We start from the raw sequence: 20828 nt of genomic DNA, 5'->3' as shown, positions 1-20828 counted from the left end.
TTTTCTTGTATGTGTATGTGCGTGTGTTTTAATTTTCTGTCACTTGCCTGTTTTCGCCATGTTGCATTGGCCCTTTAACTACTATTGTTTATTACTTATTCTTCTTCACCTGCTTCTTCTTCTTCTTATTTAATTTACTACAATTTACTAAAATTGTTTCACTATACTTTACTTAAACGTATGCTTTAGCTTATTTATTCACTTTCTTTTTTTTTTAATTTCCTTTAACCTTCTTATGTCTTTTAATCAGTATTTGCACTCACACATTCCTTGTTATTACACATTTCGTTTTGTTAGCTGATTCTTTAGTTTATTTTTTATAATATTTTTGCTTGTAAATGCGTTGGTGTGTGTGTGTGTGAGTGAGTTCTGTTTTAATGCTTAAACTGCTCATTTGGTTTTTGTTGTTTCTTTAAATTTAATTAATTGCATTTCTATATTCTATCCTCTTCATCYTCCTCCTCCACCTCTTCGCCATTCTCTTCGACCTCCTCCTTGTAGCCGGGATGTTCGGATATGGCGTAGTAGTTACCATTGTAGATGACGCCCAGCTCGCGCAGCGCATCACCGCGTATTGTCGCCTTTATCGTCCAATTATAGCAATCGTCCGATTCCGATTCGCGATCCAGCCGCTCCACGTCGAGTATTTTCGAGTTGAGTCGCTCCAATATGATGCCGATATCTTTGATGCTGAGATGTCGTTTCTGATCGACAGACAGCTGATCGATGAGCAGCAGGAATTTTTCAGTCGTCGTCTTATCATCCTCCATGACGGTGTTTTCTGTTTCGCTCTCGGAGCTATCACGCTCCGGCGCTATATCCAGAAAGCGTACATGGCCTTTGACGCCCGATGAGCGTCGTTGCATGCTGCCGCCCATCATAGGATCCACAACCGATGACATAGATAGCGTCGCTTGTTGTTGCTGCGGCTGGGGACTTGTGGTGCCGTCCTGTATGGGCGATGTGGCCACACTTTTGTGCACCGCAATTTTGCGTCCCTCCTCGTGCAGCGCACAACAATGAAAATCGCATTCCGTGGTGCTGGGACTGCCCGCCCGACTGGGCGTATGCGCATGATGCGCACATTCCGGTGTATGCACATGCACCGCCCCCACGGCGCTATCAAATGAGCTGCCCTGTTTAGATAGGCGTCTGCTGGTGCCGGGTATTACAACGCCGGGTGGCAGCACCACACCGCCCGGATGGTATATGCTAGCCGGTCCCTCATCACTGATGACGGTTATTTGTGGGCTGGCATAGCGTTGCTGTGACGATTGTGACGACACCGATTTGGTATCGAGCGAACTTTGCGCCGATAAACCTTTCTTCGATGGTGAATATTTGTCCGATGACATGAGTCCGTTACTGCCGCTGACACCACTACCGCTCGGTCCCATGCCACCAACGCCGCCGACACCGCCTCCACCTCCTCCGCCGCCGCCGCCTCCTCCTCCTCCACTGCCTCCACCTCCCTGACGCTGGTCCCAATGCAGGACCACCGTGACACGACCCTTATTATCCATAATCTTCCAAGATGGCGTCTCATCGTGTAAGTCGAGCGCATGAATCGTCTCACAGACGATCTTGGGTATAGCTGATATCGCTGCAACACCGTTAATAAAATGTTTACTTTTGTGTATTTTATTGTTTGTGAATTCAATAACCTACCAGCTTTTATAACATCAACACCAGTTGGATACCAGCGTTCGCCCTGCCTTAACAATAGTAGCACCGTGTTGTTCGTCAATGTACGAAAATATTCGCCATCCTCAATTTGGGTTCCATCGCACTCCAGAACAAGACGCACCGGTTCTGAGGCAGGAACCCCTAATTTATCTTTTCCTATTAATAATCGCAATTGTTATTATTGTTAGAAAGATTTCTTAACAAAAACCAGACTTACCTCTAACTAATAGTTCCTCGAATGTTCCAACAACTACGCCTTTGCGCACATTTCGCCAACTATCCCAAATTTTAAGGGGTCTCTTGCCACGAGACTCCTGCAAACAGAGAAACAAAGAATTAGTTATGAATATTTGTACCGAAAGTCAATTTGATTTGAAAGTGATTAGCTTTATGAAAATTTGTCTCTCAAAGTTATCGCCTATGCGGAGGTAATATCAAGCCCCCTAATGTGTTTTCAGCTATTTAAGGGCAGGTGAAAATGTAAAGTTTAAAAACTTATAAGAGAACTAATATTATTCCATCGAAAGTCGTTAAATATAACAGCTTTTATAAGCAATACTTTGAGTATTACCTGTTAAGCCTTTTCATTACGAAATTTATATCGCCAAACTACTCTAATTCTTCAAAACAAAAAAATTTTTGTGCCTTCCAATTTATTTTTTACTTTGAATTTATTCGTATTATTTTTCAGATTTCACACTTAATTTTTCTGTTAAGGAAACTACATTGAATTGAAGCCCGCTAATCGCTAAATCCATTAATGAAGCGAAGGATACGTCCATACATCCATCCGCTCTCAGCGTATGTTCCGCTTTATATCTGGTCTCATTAAAATAAGGTTATCATCAAGTCTGAGTGTATCCTATGAAAGATCGAGAAATAGGCTATGTCTTTTGTCACTTGTACATATGTATAATATAGTCCAACACAAAACATCTACTGCGATGCCTTAGTACAGTCGTAACGCTCCATAGAAAAGAACTCTTGTGAAAGTTGTGTTTCTATTTCGCTGGCAGTTCTGAAGTTGAATGGGTCAACTTCGGCTTTATATGTCTTGAGTTCCAAAAAAATTATACATTTTCTTTCTCTATGTGTGGAAAAACCATTCAGCAAAACCTTTTGGGTGGTTCTTTTTCAATAGCCCTTTTTTGACAGATCACGCGTGAGTCTTATCTAGCTGCCATGCATAGACTTGCACCTGAACAACGTTTACAAATCATTCAACTTTACTACATAACGAAAGTTCTGTAAAAAATGTGCGCATTTCGTACAACTTATGGTCTACTGAGCGTACTATTAGCAAAACCATCACCCATCTTGAGACCCTGCCTTCATTATGGAGAGTCGATTCAACGCCTTTTGTAGCAACTCGAACTGACGTATGGAACGACTTAGCGCATTTTACGTCAAGATCTTAAATTGAAAGCGTAGAAAATAGAGCCTTTGCAAGAACTTAAGCCGCCCGATCTTCCCAAGTAGCATTGCTTCGCTCTATTTGCTCTTGAAAAGTTCAAAAAAGAACCGACGTTTTCGGGCCGAATTTTCTTTAGCGGTGAGTCTTATTTCTGGCTCATTGGGTATGTAAACAAGCAAAATGTCCGCATTCGGGACTGCCATTTCACCCAGAAATAAAACAACAGTTTGATGTTGTTTGTGAGCCGCCGGAATCATCGGTGCATACTTCGTCAAAAATGATGCACGTGAGAACGTAACCGGCAATGGCAACCGTTATCGCGCTATTTGATGCCTAAATTTGAAGCTCGTGATGTCGGCGTCATTTGGCTTCAACAAGACGGTGCCACTTCCCACAAATCGATTCAATGAAATGATTTATTGAGAGAATATATCGGTGAGCAGATAATTCCACGTTTTGGCCCGGTTTCTGTGTAAAATGGCAGTGTGATATCACACCGTTAGACTTTTTCCAGTGAGGACGTGTAAAGAATAAAATGTTTACGCGGATAATCACGCTTCGATTCAGTCTTTGGAACAAATCATTACGCGTGTCATTCGTCAATTACCAGTCGAAATGCTCGAGCCAACATTTGAAGGAGATAATTTTCAAGGAATAAATGCCAAAGAATGTCCTTTCAAATGAAGATAAACATTCCCCAATAAATTTGAATTGTATGTGTTTTTTCTTTAAAAATGTAAATAGTCAGCGTGACTAGCTGAGTCGATTTAGCCAAGCATTATTTCCATTTCTCCGTACATTTTTTGATTGAAATTGATCTGAAATTTTGGACCCAGTCTTTTTTCCCTAAGAATATTATGACCGTTATGGCATCATACAAAACAGTTGCGAAGTGCCGTTATATTTATTAAAGATTTATTAAAGTGAAGCCTTACTCTTCAAAGTGGATTACTGCGCAAAAATATTCGCGAAGAATTCCACACAAGTGCTCAAGTACATTACACCGCTAAACGCCACAAATTGTGCCTTATCTGCATCCAACTACAAATACCCGTACCGTTATGGCAAATACAACAACTCACGGCAAGTGGTTTATACATAGTTAATATTTGCAGATTTTGTGATTAGAGCAATGCAAGTGTCCAATGCAGGCGGACTGCAAGCGAAAGCGCCACAGTTAAAGGATAATTAAAGGATTGCATATACTTTGCCGCACAACACACACACACACACATCCACCTACGTACACAATGAAACGCATGTGCAGTGTGGCGAGTATGAGCATATACAAATGTGTGTACATACATATAAAATTACACATACATACATGTGTATATATGCAGGTATGCCATAATCACATCTAACAAGATAAACACGTTGCACTGAAGTTGCTACAAAGGCGCTGCTCGAACAATGGACGCTGAAAATTGCCAGATTAGTGTGTGTTTGACAGCGTTGAAATTGCAAAAACATATGCACACACACATCTATATGCCTATATGTTTGTATATATGTAAATACTTCGCCAGCATATAGCAAGAAGTAAAGGATTTGAATTAAATTCCTTGCTGGGAAATGTCTATAAGGAAATACTTGCGACTCAAAATATTTCTAGACTGCATAGTATGCATGTGTGCACATATACATATGTATGTATGTATGCGCGAATATATTTTGGTAGATTTTAATCAAACAAATTCGCAACATTGATGCTGCAGCGCCGCAGTGCGGGTGCATCGAAGCACTAAAGTGAAGCATTTTGTGGCAGCAACAACAATAAACACATGTGTATTTAAAAGAAAAAACAAAAAACAAGAAAGAGCGTTCATTTCGGTTGCACTACAGCTAGAATACCCTATACTATATAATAAAAAAGTTTTCCGTACAAGAGCTGGACTTTGGTCGTTCAGTTTGTATGATAGCTATATGCTATAGTTATCTGATTTGAACCATTTATTCGGAGATTATACCGCCAGCTTGGACAATGCTCTGCGCCAAGTTTCGTGTAGATACCTATCAAATAAAAAAGTTTTTCATGCAAGAATTTCATTTAATAGGTTAGTTTGTATGGCAGCTATATGCTATAGTTATCTCATTTGAACCATTTATTGGGAGATTGTACCGTCGGCTTCGATAATGAACTGTGCTGAATTTTGTGTAGATATCTTGTCAAATAAAAAAGTTTTTCATACCAGAGCTTGGTTTTGAGCTACCAGTTTGTATGACAGCTATATGCTATAGTGGTTCGATTTGAACATATTGTTCGGAGATTTTAGCATTACGTTGTACAATGATTCATGCCGAATTTTGTGTAAATATCGCGTCAAGTAAAAAACTTTTTCATACAAGAACTTGACTTTAATCGTTCAGTTGTTATGGTAGCCACATGCTATAGTGGTCGGATGTGGTTGGCTCTGACAAATTAGCAGTTTCTTGGCAAGAAAAAGAGGTGTGCAAACCTATCGATATCTCAAAACCATATTTACATATTTTTCAGAAGACCCCAACATTTCCTTACGAGAGTTAGAAATTTCACGAAGAATTTAATACACGCTGTGCACGGTATAAAAGTAGAAGAATCCCCACAAATGAAATGAAATAAATGTGAAACTAAAATGAACTGAGATTACTTATGCGCCCACATGTATATGTATATATTTATATACGAGTACACATGTACTTTTGCGAAAAAATTTTAATATTTACTAACATACATCTGTCTCTTATACACATCTAGATGTGTATAAGAGACAGGCATGTGACTTATGCTATATACAATACAGCTAAACAAGTGAGTATAGTGAGTATTCATACATATATATATATATATATATATATATATATTTAATATGTATACATGCATATGTTTATTTACACATAAAGAAATGTACATAAGGCGTTACAAGCTTATACATACACGTATAAAAATATATAGAAACATGGGTATATAGGCGCACACATACACACATACAAACGGTCGCTTGTATGTTGCAGCGTATTGCAAGGACATCGAGTGAGAGTCCTAGTGACCCAGTAAGCAGCCGTCGCAGCAGCACTGCCACCAACAACAACTTGCCACGCGAAGCCCATGACAAAATAGACAACAACAACAACTACTTTGATACACTCGAAAACACACATACATATGCGTACACACACACATACAGCAAGTAACAACAAAGGCGCAATAGAAAAATCATCAGTCCATTCCACTTCATTCCGTCGAATTTAACTGAATTCAGTTTGCCTTACCCCAACAGCATCTTGAAAAATCCGCCCAATCCTCCACCTATCACCCYCCCCCCCCCCCCGCTAAACGCCGAGCATTTTCGTAAGTTCGTTTGTGCTTTCGTGCCAAGCAGCGAATGTGGCTGCTACAAATTGCGTTGGTCATGTTCGTTGCAAGAACAGTAAAAGCAGCAGCAACAACAACAACAACAACAACAACGACAGCAGTAAGGCAACATCTGTGGTACAACAACAAAACGCTGCGGTCGCAACTGACGCATCCTGCATCCGCCCAGTTCGGTTCAGTTCCGCACACATCTCAGTTCAGTTCAGTTGAGTTGCGTTCGGTTCGTTGCAGCCAGCATTCTGCCACTTGCAGCATTCAAATAGCGGCATCGATCAAATCTTTCGTTTGCGCACACTTGCACATTTGGCTTTCACTACATTTTCCCTTTGCAATATAATTTCCTTTACTCAACATCCGCACCCAATTTGAGGCACGATTCGCACGCCCTCTGCCATTCACTCTCTTTCGTGCATAAATATTTCTCACACACATATACATAATATACATATGCTCACATACATATAAACATTGTATATGTATATGGTATATGGTATATATGTATATATGTTTATACAATATGTATATATATGTAATTGCATCAATGTATGCGTGTGTTCAGATATACGACAATGTGTAATTGCCCGATTTCACTTTTGTCATCAGCTGTGCTCTGCCACGACATGCCACCGCTCTTGCATCGCCTACAAAGTTGACAGAGTTGCTTCGGTTGCCTTTAATTTTGCTTTTGCAGCGACTGTGCTTCGAATACAAGGCTCTGGTGTGAGGTCAAACAGCTTAAAGGCTACAATTAGCCAACTTTCAATTTATTAATCAATATTATTGATGTGATCTTGATATGAAACATATTAATTATATTACTGATATTTTTAAGGTTATCAAAAACTAAACCGCATAACTTTAATTTTATCTAGAACGAGTGATCTAAAATGACTTTTTAAAACATATTTTTCGAGCAAATCGAACTGATGTTACTCATTAACAATATATTGTGAGGCGACCTGTGGATCTAGTACAAAATTTGTTAAGCTTTTTTTAAGGTTTTAAGCTATCTGTTTCGGCGTGATTTTCGTGTTATACCATATATAATCAAACACTGAGTTTTTACATTTTCAGCCTAAGTACCGGCACGGTATTATATATAAGATGTAGTGAAAAGAAATTCATTATTTTTCTTTGAAGTGTAGGTTCTATTTAGTATCGTTAGAAGAGCCGATTTAAGTCAAATATGTATAACTTTGTTTTAAAACTTGATGTCTTTTTGAAAGTCGTTTCATAAAGCCACTCTCACAGAAACTCTCTTCTCTTGCAGAATAACTTTTCGCAAGCTTTTTCGCAGGAAATTTTACTAGAAAAGAAATTTGCTAAAGACAGATAAAGGTACCAGTCACCAGAATAGCGCTATAAGAGTCTATCAATCGAGCTCCATGAGCTTCCGACAAGTCACCATCGATCTGATTGGATCGGTTGGCGGGGATCGGTGATCGGGGATTCTGCAGCGCCGCCCTACCGTGATTTTACAATGACTCTTTTCGATTGACGTTGTCGTAAATGATATTCAGAAGTGGATCGATTTTGTAGCAATTCGAAGATATTTAAATGGTTCCAAAATTAATTTGGGCAAGTTTATGCAATGCCTAGGGAATAAGCTGACAGAAGGAAGATTCCAGAGTCATAACAATCTTCCAAAATCCGCAATAACGTATGTTTATTTCATACCTTGTTATTTGAATATACATATGTATTGTTAAATTTTCGGGGGTGGGAACTGTACCCAAAACTGTGTCTTTAGAACATAAATAAATAAACTTACTATATAGTTGTAAATTATATATGCATTTACATGGACGAAGTATTCAAATGTTTCGATAAAAATACAAAAGACCGACTTCTTCGAATACCTCTCTATCACAGTAACTAGGAGCGTGCGCAAAGAGAGGTTTTAACGGTTCAAACATTGGCAGCACCAACTCGTTTTATCTTTCTCATTCCGCTTTTAATATTACTTTGAAACGAAAATTTTCTCTGCATGCTCCATTGTATTAAAATCTGTAGGAAAATGGTTTCCGAATTAATGTTAACGTTAAGGACATTCTATAAATGATCAAGATGTCGGGACGAGTTGAAATTCGAGTATCTGTCCGCCCTTCTGTCTGTTCATGAGTAAAAACTGAGATATTTGGATGAAGTTAGGCACACATGTTCCTTTGCAAAAAAAGTAAGGCGGAGTTTGTAGATAGGCGCAATCGTCACATCTCTAAACACTCCAGGCTGACTTCAACCAAATTTGGTGCGGGACATTCTTATGTAACGGTGAGAAAATGGGCGAATTTGTATTGCAACCACGCCTAATTCCCAATCTTTTCCTGATAGTAGTATCTCTGTATATCAGAAACGCTTTGAATCAGAGCAATACTTCCTTGAGCACCCATATACCTATTATGAAGATTTTTGAATTTCCGGGTGACTTTGTACCGCATATATCGGGCAATATGTGAGTTATCTCAATTAAGATGAGGAAGTGTGTGTTTACTCATAACAGCGTATATTTGTGTTTAAAATGGATAAAATTGAGCGAAAATTGGATCTAGCCCCCATATAACTATTACCAGGATTTTCGGTTCCGGTTGATATTACTCCACAATATCGGTGATGGTATGTGATAATAATAATTAATAATTCTCAGGGAACATTTTATTAGTATTGCAAAAAATAAATAAAATCGGGTCGATATTACCCCTAATTCCCATATACTACATATGTATTGTATAATGATTTTGGTTTTTCTAATAAACCTTACATATATTATAGTTATATAAAGAAGAGGTATAAATAAAACTTCTTGAATGTTGATCCTCTGGTTGATGTTTTACACCTTAAGGTATTTCCCTGGCGTAGCTTCTCGCAAGTAGCAAGAGTATAAAATGTTCGGTTGTACCGAACTTAATTGTTTTTATTTGACATATACATATGTAAATGAGGTCGTCATAAATCTGATATCAAACCCTTAAAACGCTACTCTCTTTGACGCTGAGGAAAGAAAATATTCCCGCGTTACCTTCAAAAATATTGTGAAATATGAAATTTGCCACTGGAACAAAATCTTTATCAACGACTTCAACGATTCAAACGCCGCAGTTCAAAGTTTGTTTTATCATGTGGATTTCAAATAATAAAATAAAAAATCGCATGAGATTTTGTAATATTAATATATGTAGCATGTTAAAAACATTATGTGAAATTACAGCGACTTAAAATACCCAAAAATTCGATCCCCGAACACAAAGTTCTCAATATGAAAAAAATAATCAAAATTAAAATGCCCTAACTCAAAAATATGTGCCAAGCGAAAGTACTGCGGAGTACCCCGGTCATGGATCGACCTAGATTTAGGAGATTCGAAATCAGCTATTTCAAGCCTAACCGGAATTTTATTCGAAATTTTATGAAAAAAAAGTGTTGGAATACTCGAAACTGCAACCAGCAGTGATATTTTGTTATAACTGCAGTTGATTTGGCAGCTTCGAACACTGCAAAGCAAACATTGAGTTGACATTAATGTAACTTTAACAGAACATTGTCTGTTAAGCCTTTTGTAAACGGGTATTTCTTAGCAATCAGGCTTAAAATTATATAATTCACATTAAAAAAAAAAAACAGAAATGTAGGAAAATGTATCAAAAATTTTAGTATTTTATAAAGATGAGATTGAAGAGCAATAGCAACAATAAATTAGCTATGTATGTAATGCTTGAGTATTATAAGTGTATTAATACTTTGATAGTAATTACCCCGGCAGTGTTACTGGTAGCTGATGTTGGGCCGGTGGTAATTGCAGCACCTTGACTGGCCGCCGCCGCTGCCGCAGCCGCCACCTGTCGTATGCTGAGGCAGTTGCATAGGGGTTTAGTGACGCCCAATGTGCACAAGGCATTGGACCACATAGTTTCACTTTTGCTAGCCACGTTTAAGCGATTAATACACAGCTGCTTAGCCAGGTAGATACTTTTTTATTCAATTTAGTTTTTTTATGTTACTTAAAGTTTAATTTTTTCTAATATTTTTATTGTCTTATAAACTATTTGTATTTATATGAATTTTTTACTAATAGCTACGTTTAGGTAGTTAACAATCTGAAGTAGTTGAGTTTAGCGCGCGCTCCGTCTGTATACTTAATTTGTTTTTTTTTTAATATGAGTTTTTTTTCCTTTTTAATTATCTTTTAAATTTGTTTCTTTGCTTTTTCACCTAAATTCTGGTTATTTTATTGTTTGACTGTTTAATTTGGCGTTTTTGTTGCGTTAAAATCATGCCATTTATTTAATTTGGTTTAGTTTCGTTTAAAAATATATTGATTTTTGTGGCTATAAATATATTTTTTTATTCGAGTTGTTTATATTAATAGTAATGAACCCGCTTGTGCGAACAAATTATGTTAGATTTTGAATGCTCTTTTGTATTTATTACATTTCATTTATTTTTGTTTTCTTTTTCCATTAAAAACAAACTTGATTGCCTTTAAATTTATTATTTTTATTAGTATATATGTATTTCTATATATTATTCTATTTATTTTTATTTTTTTGAATTCCAACTAATTTATTCTGCCTTTGCATACAAAAATGAAGCAACCTGAAATTCTTCGAATCACAAAATTCAGTTCTCTTAGATTTTATTTGATTTAAAAACCACACTTAATTAAGTCTTTGTTGTTGTTAGAAATATGTTAACATTAGTTATACAAATAACGAGTAACGAAAAAAGCGTTTATCAAAAAAGATCGTCGTTACAAAATGCTTGTATTACAAAAGTTCTCAATATTCCGTTGTTGTTGTTGTTAAAAAGTTATTGTTTAAACAAATATTATCATTTCACACGAAGTTAGGCATAAATAACTACGGAAGAGTTGTTTTGATTATTTTTGGTTATTAAATTTTATGAAAGTTTTTTTTTTTCTTCTTCTCTGCAGTAAATAATCGTAGGCCGTTCTTGTGCGCCGTAAATGCTTGTATATTTATTTTGATTTAAATGCAGTTAAAATGCAACTGTAAGCAAATAAAAATATTCATTTTTTTCGTCTATCGGGGTACCATGTCGAATTAGTGTATATTTCCGAATGTTAAAAGTACTAAATTTTGAATTTTTTTCTACAAAACATTTCATTACACGGTATCCCAAGTTTACTAAATCTTAAATCCTATACTTGAGCGAGCGAGAGATTGAGTAAAACTTGATTTTACTTCGTTAGGAAACACAATTACCCATCTTGAGAGCCAGTATTCATTATTAAGTAATATTCGACCGAATGGACCACGCCCAGCACACAGTGAAGAAATATAGCAACTGAGAGTATACACGACGACCGTGGAGAGTCGATTCGACGAGTTTCGCTGCAACTCGGACTGACGTACGTAACGACTTGGCGCTTTTTCCATCCAGATCTCAAATTGAAATCGTACAAAATACAGCTTGTTCCGTTCGATCTTCTCATGTGACACTGCTTCGCTCTATGGGTCGTTGAAAAATGCCAACAAGATAAGACTTTTTCGACCGAAATTTTGTTCAACGATGCGGCCCATTTCTGGATCAATGAGTACGTAAACAAGCAAAATTGCCGCATGTGGGACGAAAAGAAACCTGAAGATATTCAGGAGATAACATTTCAGCCAGAAAAAACAACTGCTTTGGTGTGGTTTCTGAGCCGGTGGAATCGTCGTTCCATATTTCTTCAAAAGTGATGCCGGTGGGAACCAACCAAAATTTGTTGGGAAAATAATGGATTTCTAGACCTATATAAATGCTTGGCATTTTTTTTTTTACGGATGGAAGGAAGTTAAGACAGAGAATACAAAGTGCAATCTTCTGTCGGAAGCTCTCCATGAATTCTAGTTTCAGATATCAGACCATTGAACAATCTTCCAAGCAAAAGTGACTGCGTCAAAGCAGCAGTAGACAGGTCCGAATTGCAGCTCTTTGCCAAAGCTATATGAAGGAAAGCGAGACCGAACATAGTTAAGTTGCTGGGATTAATATTAACCGCTTTAATAATCAATGCGGATCTATGAATTTATGAGTAAATAAAATATCGGTCCACGTGAGATCACTAGATTTTTCTGGATCAAATCTACGCCTAACCTAACAGGTGACACCACGTTTAGAAAATATTCTCAATGGTACATTTTCGTAAACATGTTGTGTAGGATCTCTCTTCTATTAAATTTCGAAAGAGATGGCAACTCTAGAAAATGTTGATCTATAAATTGGCATCGTGGCATCATTAAAATGCCGATGTCATTATTTTGTATAATGTCCTCCTCAAATATAGGATTTTATAAGTATTTGAATATTAATTGAAGAATAAACAAAACAGAAAATATTTTCACACCAGAAATTCTTTAGTTGTTCAATAGCAACAATTTGCTCGTAGTACTTTAAATATTACTTAGTTTTTGAGCTTAATTGTTAAACCACAATATATTTTATTAATATTTTTATTATTTCTTCAGGCAAGTTTGCAAGCTTTTATTCGATTTCTGCGCTTTTATTATTTGTTAAATTTTTTTTCGTGAAACCACATTAATTCTTGGTACAATTCTGTACTGTTATTTTATTCCAAATTCACACACACACACACAGGAAGTTACTTTCGAAGTATTGCGCACCGTTATTTTGCATTTAGCGACCGTTACGCTTGCTATGTGGCTTTTATACAGGCAAATTTATCTTTTTTCACAAATTATTTATTTTCAGAAGACTTTTCTTATTATTTTATTGCATGTAATTATGGAAATTTAAATTTCCCTCTTTTAATATTTTAATTTTTAGTGCCAACGTTTGCTGAGTTTTATAACTTTTTTAAATAATTTTTTTTTTAATATCCTTTTTTTAAGTATATTGTATTTATTTCAATATATTTTTTTTTTAATTTTTTCTTTTTAATTAATGTTGTTAATTAATTTAATTTTTAATTAATTTCCCTTTTATAATTAATGTTTTTTAAATAAATTTCTTTAATTAATTATTTATATATTTTTATTAATTAATTCATTTTGCTTTATTTTTTTTAATTAGTTCTTTTTTATTTTCCTTTTCAAAATTTTAGGCGCCTTCTGCTGCTTTCCAATACATTTATTTTTGTTTTAGTTGCAACTGCTGCAGCGCTGACCAACTGTTGTAGCTTGTGTGTTGTGATTTTCGTTGTGCTTTTGTTGTAATAGCTGTTGTTGCTGAGCTATTACTTGCATTGTTGTTCTGCAGCGTCACACCCAGTTAGTATTCCAAATATTAGAAAAAAAAATTCGTTTAGTGCTTTGTTTACTGACTTTTGTTGTTGTTGTTGTTTTTATTTGTTTTAATGCATAATTTCTGCATTCAATGTCAAGGGATAGCGCTCAGCATATTATTTGCTTAGCGCCGCAAAGGTGAGAGTGATAGTGCTTGCTGTTGATTTTGTTGTTGTTGGCAGTGAATGATTCCAAGTAGTTTTTTTATTACTATTTAATTTAATTTTTTTAAATTTAATGTTGTTGTTAGTTTATTTGAAACTTGCCTTACACTTTACTGTGAAACCGTATGCTCACAATGTCGGTCGTTGTAGCCTGCTTTTAGGCGCAAACACGCCAATTTAGCTTTTTGGGCAGTGATAGCGAGGATTTTTTAAAATTTTAGTTATTATTTATACTTTTTGAAACTTAAATCACTATTTTTTTTAATATTTTTAATTTTTTTCACAAGCTACATTTGCCACTTCGTTTTCGTTTAATTTTCACTACTCATTTTGAATGTGTGCCACTTTACAATTCTGGATTTTGTTTTTGTGTTTTAATTTAAAATGTTTTTGCTCTATTTTTTCGCTTTACGCCTGTTTATTTTTGTAGTAATTGTTATTGTTGGCGTTTTTATTTTTATTGTTGTCTTTAGAGTATTACTTTTTTGTTGTTGCATTTGTTTTTATCGTTGTTGGCAGTCGTTCTGTTGGCTTGGCAGTGGTACGCTGAGTCCTACTCAGCTTCGGCCTACATTCGTGTGTGATATAATCAGGGCAATGTACACAAATGCAGGCAGGCAGTCGAACGCTCGCTCGCACACATCGACACACACACACGCAGGCTCATATGCGGATGGTTGTAGAGGTGCTTTTCGGTATATATGCATACATTATTCAAATGTATGTGTATGTATGTGCGCCTGTTTGTATGCAATTAAATGCTGCTGGTGATGATGTTGCTGCTGTTATTCGGTGCGCTTTGAACATGTAACAAATTGAACACACAAATCACTGCTGACTGTCGCTCATTATTGTTGATATCTCGTGTGCTGTTGATTTTTTTGTGAGCCGTAGTTGCTTTTCTTGCTATTGCTGCTGATTTTACAAGGTTCCGTTACTGTTATTGTTGTTTTCCATTGAGCTGCTGGGCTTTTACTTGCTATTGTTGTTGCACGCTGTGCAATTATTGCAGTTGTTGTTGTTGCTGCTGCAGTCTTCTTTGCTGTCACATTTCCATGTTAGTGATTATTTGCCTTTCGTTTATTTTCACTTTGTGTCTCTTCGTATGCGTGTGTGTTTGCAATGAGCGATTGCTCTTTGGGTGTGTGTGTGTATGCTTGAAAATTTGTGCCTTTTGTTGTTTTGGGTACACTATTTTGGTGCTTTACGTTCGAGTGTTTATTTCAATCAGTATTTGCTCAATTGCAAACGTCTAAAAAATGCCTAGCACGCTTTTAGGCGCACAACACATGTCGCATAAACGTTACACAAATGCTAGCACAAATCACATGCATGCTGATATATGTGTGCTGTTAAACAAAGCGCAGCTCTACACACCCATTTTTGCTTGCCCTTCGATTTTCACTTTGCATACATTTAGGCGCACACACCTTTTTTTTAACACTGTACTAACACAAAACGATGGTTTTTGTTATAATATCACTTTTAATGCAATAATAAGATGGATTTACACATATATTTCTGTGTCTTTAACACGCTTCTAATTTGAATAACTGTATTTTCTACTGCTTCTCGCTAAATTTATTCACTTTTGTACAACACCATACACTTTAAATTTCATTTTCACTTTCATCACTCAAACGCTCGTAATACACATGCAGCGCTTATAACCAGGCGTGATAACGTGGCGGCAACTCTTGGAAGACCACAGCTGGTGAGACAGTATTCTGCACGAGATTGTACTTAATGCTGGCTAATGGTGGTATAGTGTGTGGCAGTGCTTGCGCTGATGCTTTTGTCGCACCCATAATGTGGCATGTAGCGTTTCCGAATGGTATCAATGTGGCAGCGCCCAATGTTGTTGTCGCACGGATAGGTGGGCCATATGAGCAACTAGCAGCTGATCCAGTCGAGCCAGTTGAACTGGTGGAAGTGGTGGATACTGCCGATGAGTAGGAGGCCGATGTGCTGTGACGCTTCTTCGTTATGGGTATTGTTGTAACGTTTTTGTTGGCATAGCCGTCAGCATCCTTGCGCTTCTCCGTGCACAGCATACAAATGACAAACATGCACATTTTTACAGAATATATGCGTGGGCGAGAAGCCCAACAGTAATATGCGCGCAAAAATTGTGGGTTTGAAGATTTTTTAGTTTAAAAAAAAAAAATTTCTTCGAAAAATTTTTTATTTCAAATTTAATTTTTCGATTTGTTTTTTGCAAAACTCTTTTTCGAAATTTTTATTTTCTAAAATTTGTCGTTTCAAAAACTTTTTTTAACTTTTATTTCCTCAAAATTTGTTTTTCGAATTCTTTTAATTTCAAAACTTTTTTCAAACATTTTGTTTTTTGATAAAAAATTTTTATTTTTTTTTTTTTTTTGAATTTTTGTTTTCTAAATTTGTTTTCGAATTTTTTCTAAAATTTTTGTTTCGAACTTAAAAATTATTCCCTTTATGTAATTTTGCTTATTTTTAAAACTTCGTTTTGAGAATGTTCCGTAATTCGCTCAACTATTTCCGCCACATTCACTTTCGTTTCAGAGTTTTGCTTTGTTTTTGCATTTTTAAGGGTGTGTTTCATAGTGCGCTCACACACATGCACGCATGCACGTCGCTTAGAGCTCGAAATTACATATGTTGCGTTTATGTATTATGTACAGATTCATATAAACACATTTATATAAGTATAAATGCGCTTGTGTGCGTAGCAGCTGTTGTTCTGGTGCGCTTTAACAATTTGTTGCGCCTAAAAGATTGCGTAACTGCACCTTCACTGCACTACGTTGCTCTGCGCTGCATGTTACACCTCCATGTGCGCTACGTTTACCGTTAGCTGCTGCTCTAGTTGGCGTCGTATTATTTCGAATTGCCAATGCTCTTGCCGTTGTGCGCTTTTGTTGTGCCCCTATATATAATCCTGATGTGATTGTTGTTCGTGTTGTTGTTGCTATTATTGTTGTTGTTGCGCTGCTTTGTCGTCGTTGATGTATTTCCTCGCTTATCTGCAGTGACAGCGTAAAACCCTGAACTTTCACTTCCAGGTTGTCATTGATATAGCATACATTTAGGCGCTGCCTTACGACTTTTTCACTTGCAATTTTCTTTTCGTTTTCGACTGTTCTTCTTCCACTCCGCTACACACTCACGTCCGCTTCAACGCCCTCCAGCTGCGGCCACACTCAGTGTAGCTACGCTATAAGTATTATTTGGGCCGCTTTCACAAAAATTCATTTCAATCATTTAACATACTTTTGTGCATTATTTTTCATATTGCACACCCATTTCGCACATCTGAAGCAGACTCTGGTGATTTTCTCTATCAGTGTACACTTGCCGTAGCTGCCTTCGTGGCGATCACTTTTACTTTTTCCCGAACTCCAATGTGCATTGACTGCAAACATTTTTCGCCCCATTTAAGTCTTGCATATTTTAGGGCTGCTATTGCTACTGCTGCTGCTTTTGCAATGGTTTTTCGCTTTGCCTGAATGCATTGCGTTTTGGTTTGCTGCTCCTCGTATGTGTTAATTTTTATGGTTGCGTGTGTGTGTGTTTCTTAATAATATCGAGTCGATTTGCATTCAGTTTGTTGAAGTTCTGAAAATTTGTTAAATTTTCCCATATACAAGCATACTAAGTGTGTATGTGTGCAGGTTTACCGAATCAGTCAGTAGTAGTGGCAAGTATTTCATGTGTGCTTTTTTATTGTAAATTTTTTTTATGCAATTTTGGTTTCTTATTTTTTTATTTGGTGTGTTATAGTATTTTTCGGTTGCGTGGAGGTGATGATGCGAGATGTTCCGTCCGACACGAATGAGTAACACAAACTGCAAGCGCCAGCAGTCAGCAGGCGGGCAAGAGCAACCGCAGCCAATGGTAAAAAAAAGGCAAAAAACCAGCGCAAGTGCCAGAGCGTCGTCGTTAATGATGCAGGATGCTGCAGTTGCTCCTGTCGCTGTCGTTGCCATTGCTGGTTGCCAGCGAAATACCAATAACATTGCTTTGAGCACATGTGTTGTTGCTTGCTGGCTTTTGCATTCTCTGTTGTTGTAGCTATTGCTGCTGCACTCGTTTGTGCTTTCGCTCAACTCACTCACCACGTTGTCGACGCTCGTGTGGCGCTCGAATCGACCAGCTGTTAGTGTAACTGCCACTGCTGGTCCATACGCTCATGTTCGCTCACTGTGCTTCGTCGCAATTGAGCTGAGACAGTTCGGCATTGCGTTCTGTGCGGGGTTGCCATATTATTTTTTGGAATATATTTGAAAACTTTTCATAGTAATTCTTTTTATTTTCAACATGTCTGCGATATTGTGTGATTGGAAGTGCATTTACAACTTTAAACTTATTTGTCTCAAAATATTGTTTTCCAAGTCAGTGACCAACATTACTCGAGAACCAATTAGTCCTCAAATTTTTCTTCAGTATATTTTTTAGTAATTAATACAATTTTTTTTAATCAGTTTATATATTTTTATAAACAATTTAAGTTTGAAATTTTGATCAAAAATCCATTGTTATTTTCTTTTGTTTGGAAACTGCCATTTTGTCAAAAAATTTTATTTTACTTAATCGCAATCATAATTCCAAGGATTCAGTTCACAGATATAGTGGTCACCACAAAAGTTTTTTTGAGAGGAGCTCCCAGAGATCAGCTGTAGTTAATTTCCAAAGAAATATTTTACTAATAAATTTAAAAGTTTCTCATAAAAAATTCTGGAAAATTAATTTTTTCTTCTGTCTGTGTAATCCCGTAAGAAATCATTACGTCACTCATTAAGAGGGTTGAATTTATCGCTCCCATCGTGTTTAATAGAATGTGGCAGCATTGTAGTTTTCTAAGCTTTCAATGTTCCTCAGATGGACATCTAGTGTGAATTAAAAAAGAAATCATATTTCGATAGGTTTTTGAGAATTTCATACTAAAATTCTCAACCGATATCTCAAATAACTTATGAGTTAAGCCTATTTTTTCTGCATTGTGAGTTTCTCCGTTCAATGATCTGATCAAAAATCAAATTTCATTACCCTTTTTTTCAATTTTAAATTCTTTCTTCGTCAGTGTATGAACAATATCTTCTGGTTCAAAAGTTTTTGCGTTCAATCCATAGATAGCAGCAATGAAGGACATTTTTAATTATTTAATTATTTTCTTCAAAATTCTTTGCATCCTTAAAGTACGTATTTGAAAAAATATGCTTTTAAAAATTTATGATCCATACTTTATTTTTTTATTTCCAAAAGATGCCATATTCTAGCTTTTGTACTGGATGTGGCTCTTAACTCATTTCTTTTCTTTATTAAAGCGTTTTGTCCGGAACTCTCTATCAACTTCAGATTCAGACTTCCTGACCATTGCAATGTTTTTAAGCAGCGGAGCTTTCTGCCATTAAGGTAGGGATATTTACTGCAGTGGAATACCTAACCTCGTTGTCAATGACTTCATGGTGAGACCAATGAAATCGCTGGAAATTTGAAAACTCATGAGCTGGCAAAAGAAAGGTAGGTATCTTCCGCTCCGCTATCAGTAGAGTATGGAGGGTTCGGTGCTTCCTCCACGTATGTTCTACTTCTAAATGGCTGGGCTTCGAGGGAGCTTAGCCAACTTTGAGCTATGTGGTTTATGCTCTGTTGTCAAATATTTTGGGCGCAAGATCGTTCGTAAGAGGCTCATTGAACCCCTTGCTCTCAGTAAGGCCAGCGTCATCCTAGTTGTGGTTGTAAGAGACCATTGCTTTATCGGCGAACAAGTCGTAATGTTGGGTATCTTACCGGATGACAGCTGTAGAAACTGTGTTGAATAAGACGAGATAAAAACATCTCAATACTTCCTGCTTAATTGGCCTGTTTTTGCGAGATCAAGGCTTAAACACTTGAGAATTCACACTTTCAGATATCCCATTCCACTGATAGGAAAAGAGATTAAATATCTGAGCAAGTTTTTACTTTGCTATCTTATATTTTTATGACTCCGCAAAGAACTGCATACAGTAAACCAATTGAGATTTCTTTGATCAGCCATCAAACCCAACCTAACCCTAACCAAATTTTGAACTCAATGTTTCAATTAACTATGGCAACATTACTTTTGTATAAAACACAGTGGCAACACTGACACTGCATTGCCTTACTTCGTCAAGTCGTCATCATCGTAGGTGAGGCGGATATTCATTTTGCACTTTGATACACTCAGCACAACTCCTTCACCACCACGCTGCACTGCTCTGTACTCTGGTCCACTCTAGGATTGCTCTGCGCTGCATTTCTCTGCTGCACACATGCACACACAATGATGTTGTTGTCATCATCGCTTTTGTTCGGCACAGCATTAGATTTGACCCAATTTCACTTCGGCAACTACCTCCACCGCTGCTGCTGCACTGCGCTCCCCGCGTTCACGTTTTTGAAGGCTGTGTGAAAGTGAAGTATGTCTCGCTATGTTCATTTGTATGCACTTGTGTCTGTAAGTATGACTGTATGTGTGTCTGTGCAACGCTGTTAACGCACTACACTCCCCACCTGCCTCACCCTCATTCTCATTGAACAACTGTTCGCATCACGAATCGAAGCTGTGTTCTCCAAAAACCAAAGAAAAAAACATTCGCTCGTTGTTAACAATGCGTTTTTATTTAATTTTTTCATGTTTCTTAATTCGATTTTATTTAGTTCGCATTTTACATGCTCTGGTGTAAACCCCCTCCATCAACCCTTCACCTTTCCTGTCGTTGTTATTGATATTTTTCTGTTGTATTTCAGTTCTTTTTTTTTATAATTTCAGCTACCGATCTGTGTTTTTTTTTTTTTTTTTTTTTTTTTTTTTTTTTTTTTTTTTTTTTTTTTTTTTTTTTTTTTTTTTTTTTTTTTTTTTTTTTTTTTACTCGGTCAATCATCGTTGGCGTGGTTGTAGTTGTCGTCGTCGTGCATTTGGGAGTGTCTGTTGGTTCTGTTCAAGTTCCAATTTTCCAACCTCG

At 36.7% G+C, this 20828-nt stretch overlaps 1 protein-coding gene across 3 annotated transcripts in view; it reads right to left on the bottom strand.

Moving 5' to 3' along the window:
• Positions 1-245: 245 nt before the first annotated feature.
• The window catches only part of LOC108971785, a 34807-nt gene continuing 14224 nt past the window's right edge, over positions 246-20828 (bottom strand). For 2 of the 3 annotated variants that reach the window (XM_018938062.1, XM_018938064.1), the window contains exons 3-5: positions 1904-2000; positions 1669-1842; positions 246-1603 (exon numbers count right to left, since the gene is read on the bottom strand). In XM_018938062.1, the coding sequence (XP_018793607.1) occupies positions 435-1603; positions 1669-1842; positions 1904-2000 (1440 nt within the window). In that variant the 3' untranslated portion in view covers positions 246-434. Of the gene's footprint in view, positions 1604-1668; positions 1843-1903; positions 2001-10204; positions 10358-20828 lie in introns of those variants that run through there. The other variant, XM_018938061.1, reaches the window with a different exon arrangement.

This window comes from Bactrocera latifrons, unplaced genomic scaffold (assembly GCF_001853355.1).
Source record: "Bactrocera latifrons isolate USDA-ARS-PBARC rearing strain unplaced genomic scaffold, ASM185335v1 scaffold_36, whole genome shotgun sequence".
NCBI classification, from domain to species: Eukaryota; Metazoa; Arthropoda; class Insecta; order Diptera; family Tephritidae; genus Bactrocera; species Bactrocera latifrons.
The sequence above is the reverse complement of the archived record's forward strand: the minus strand, read 5'-3'. Positions and strand labels throughout refer to the sequence as shown.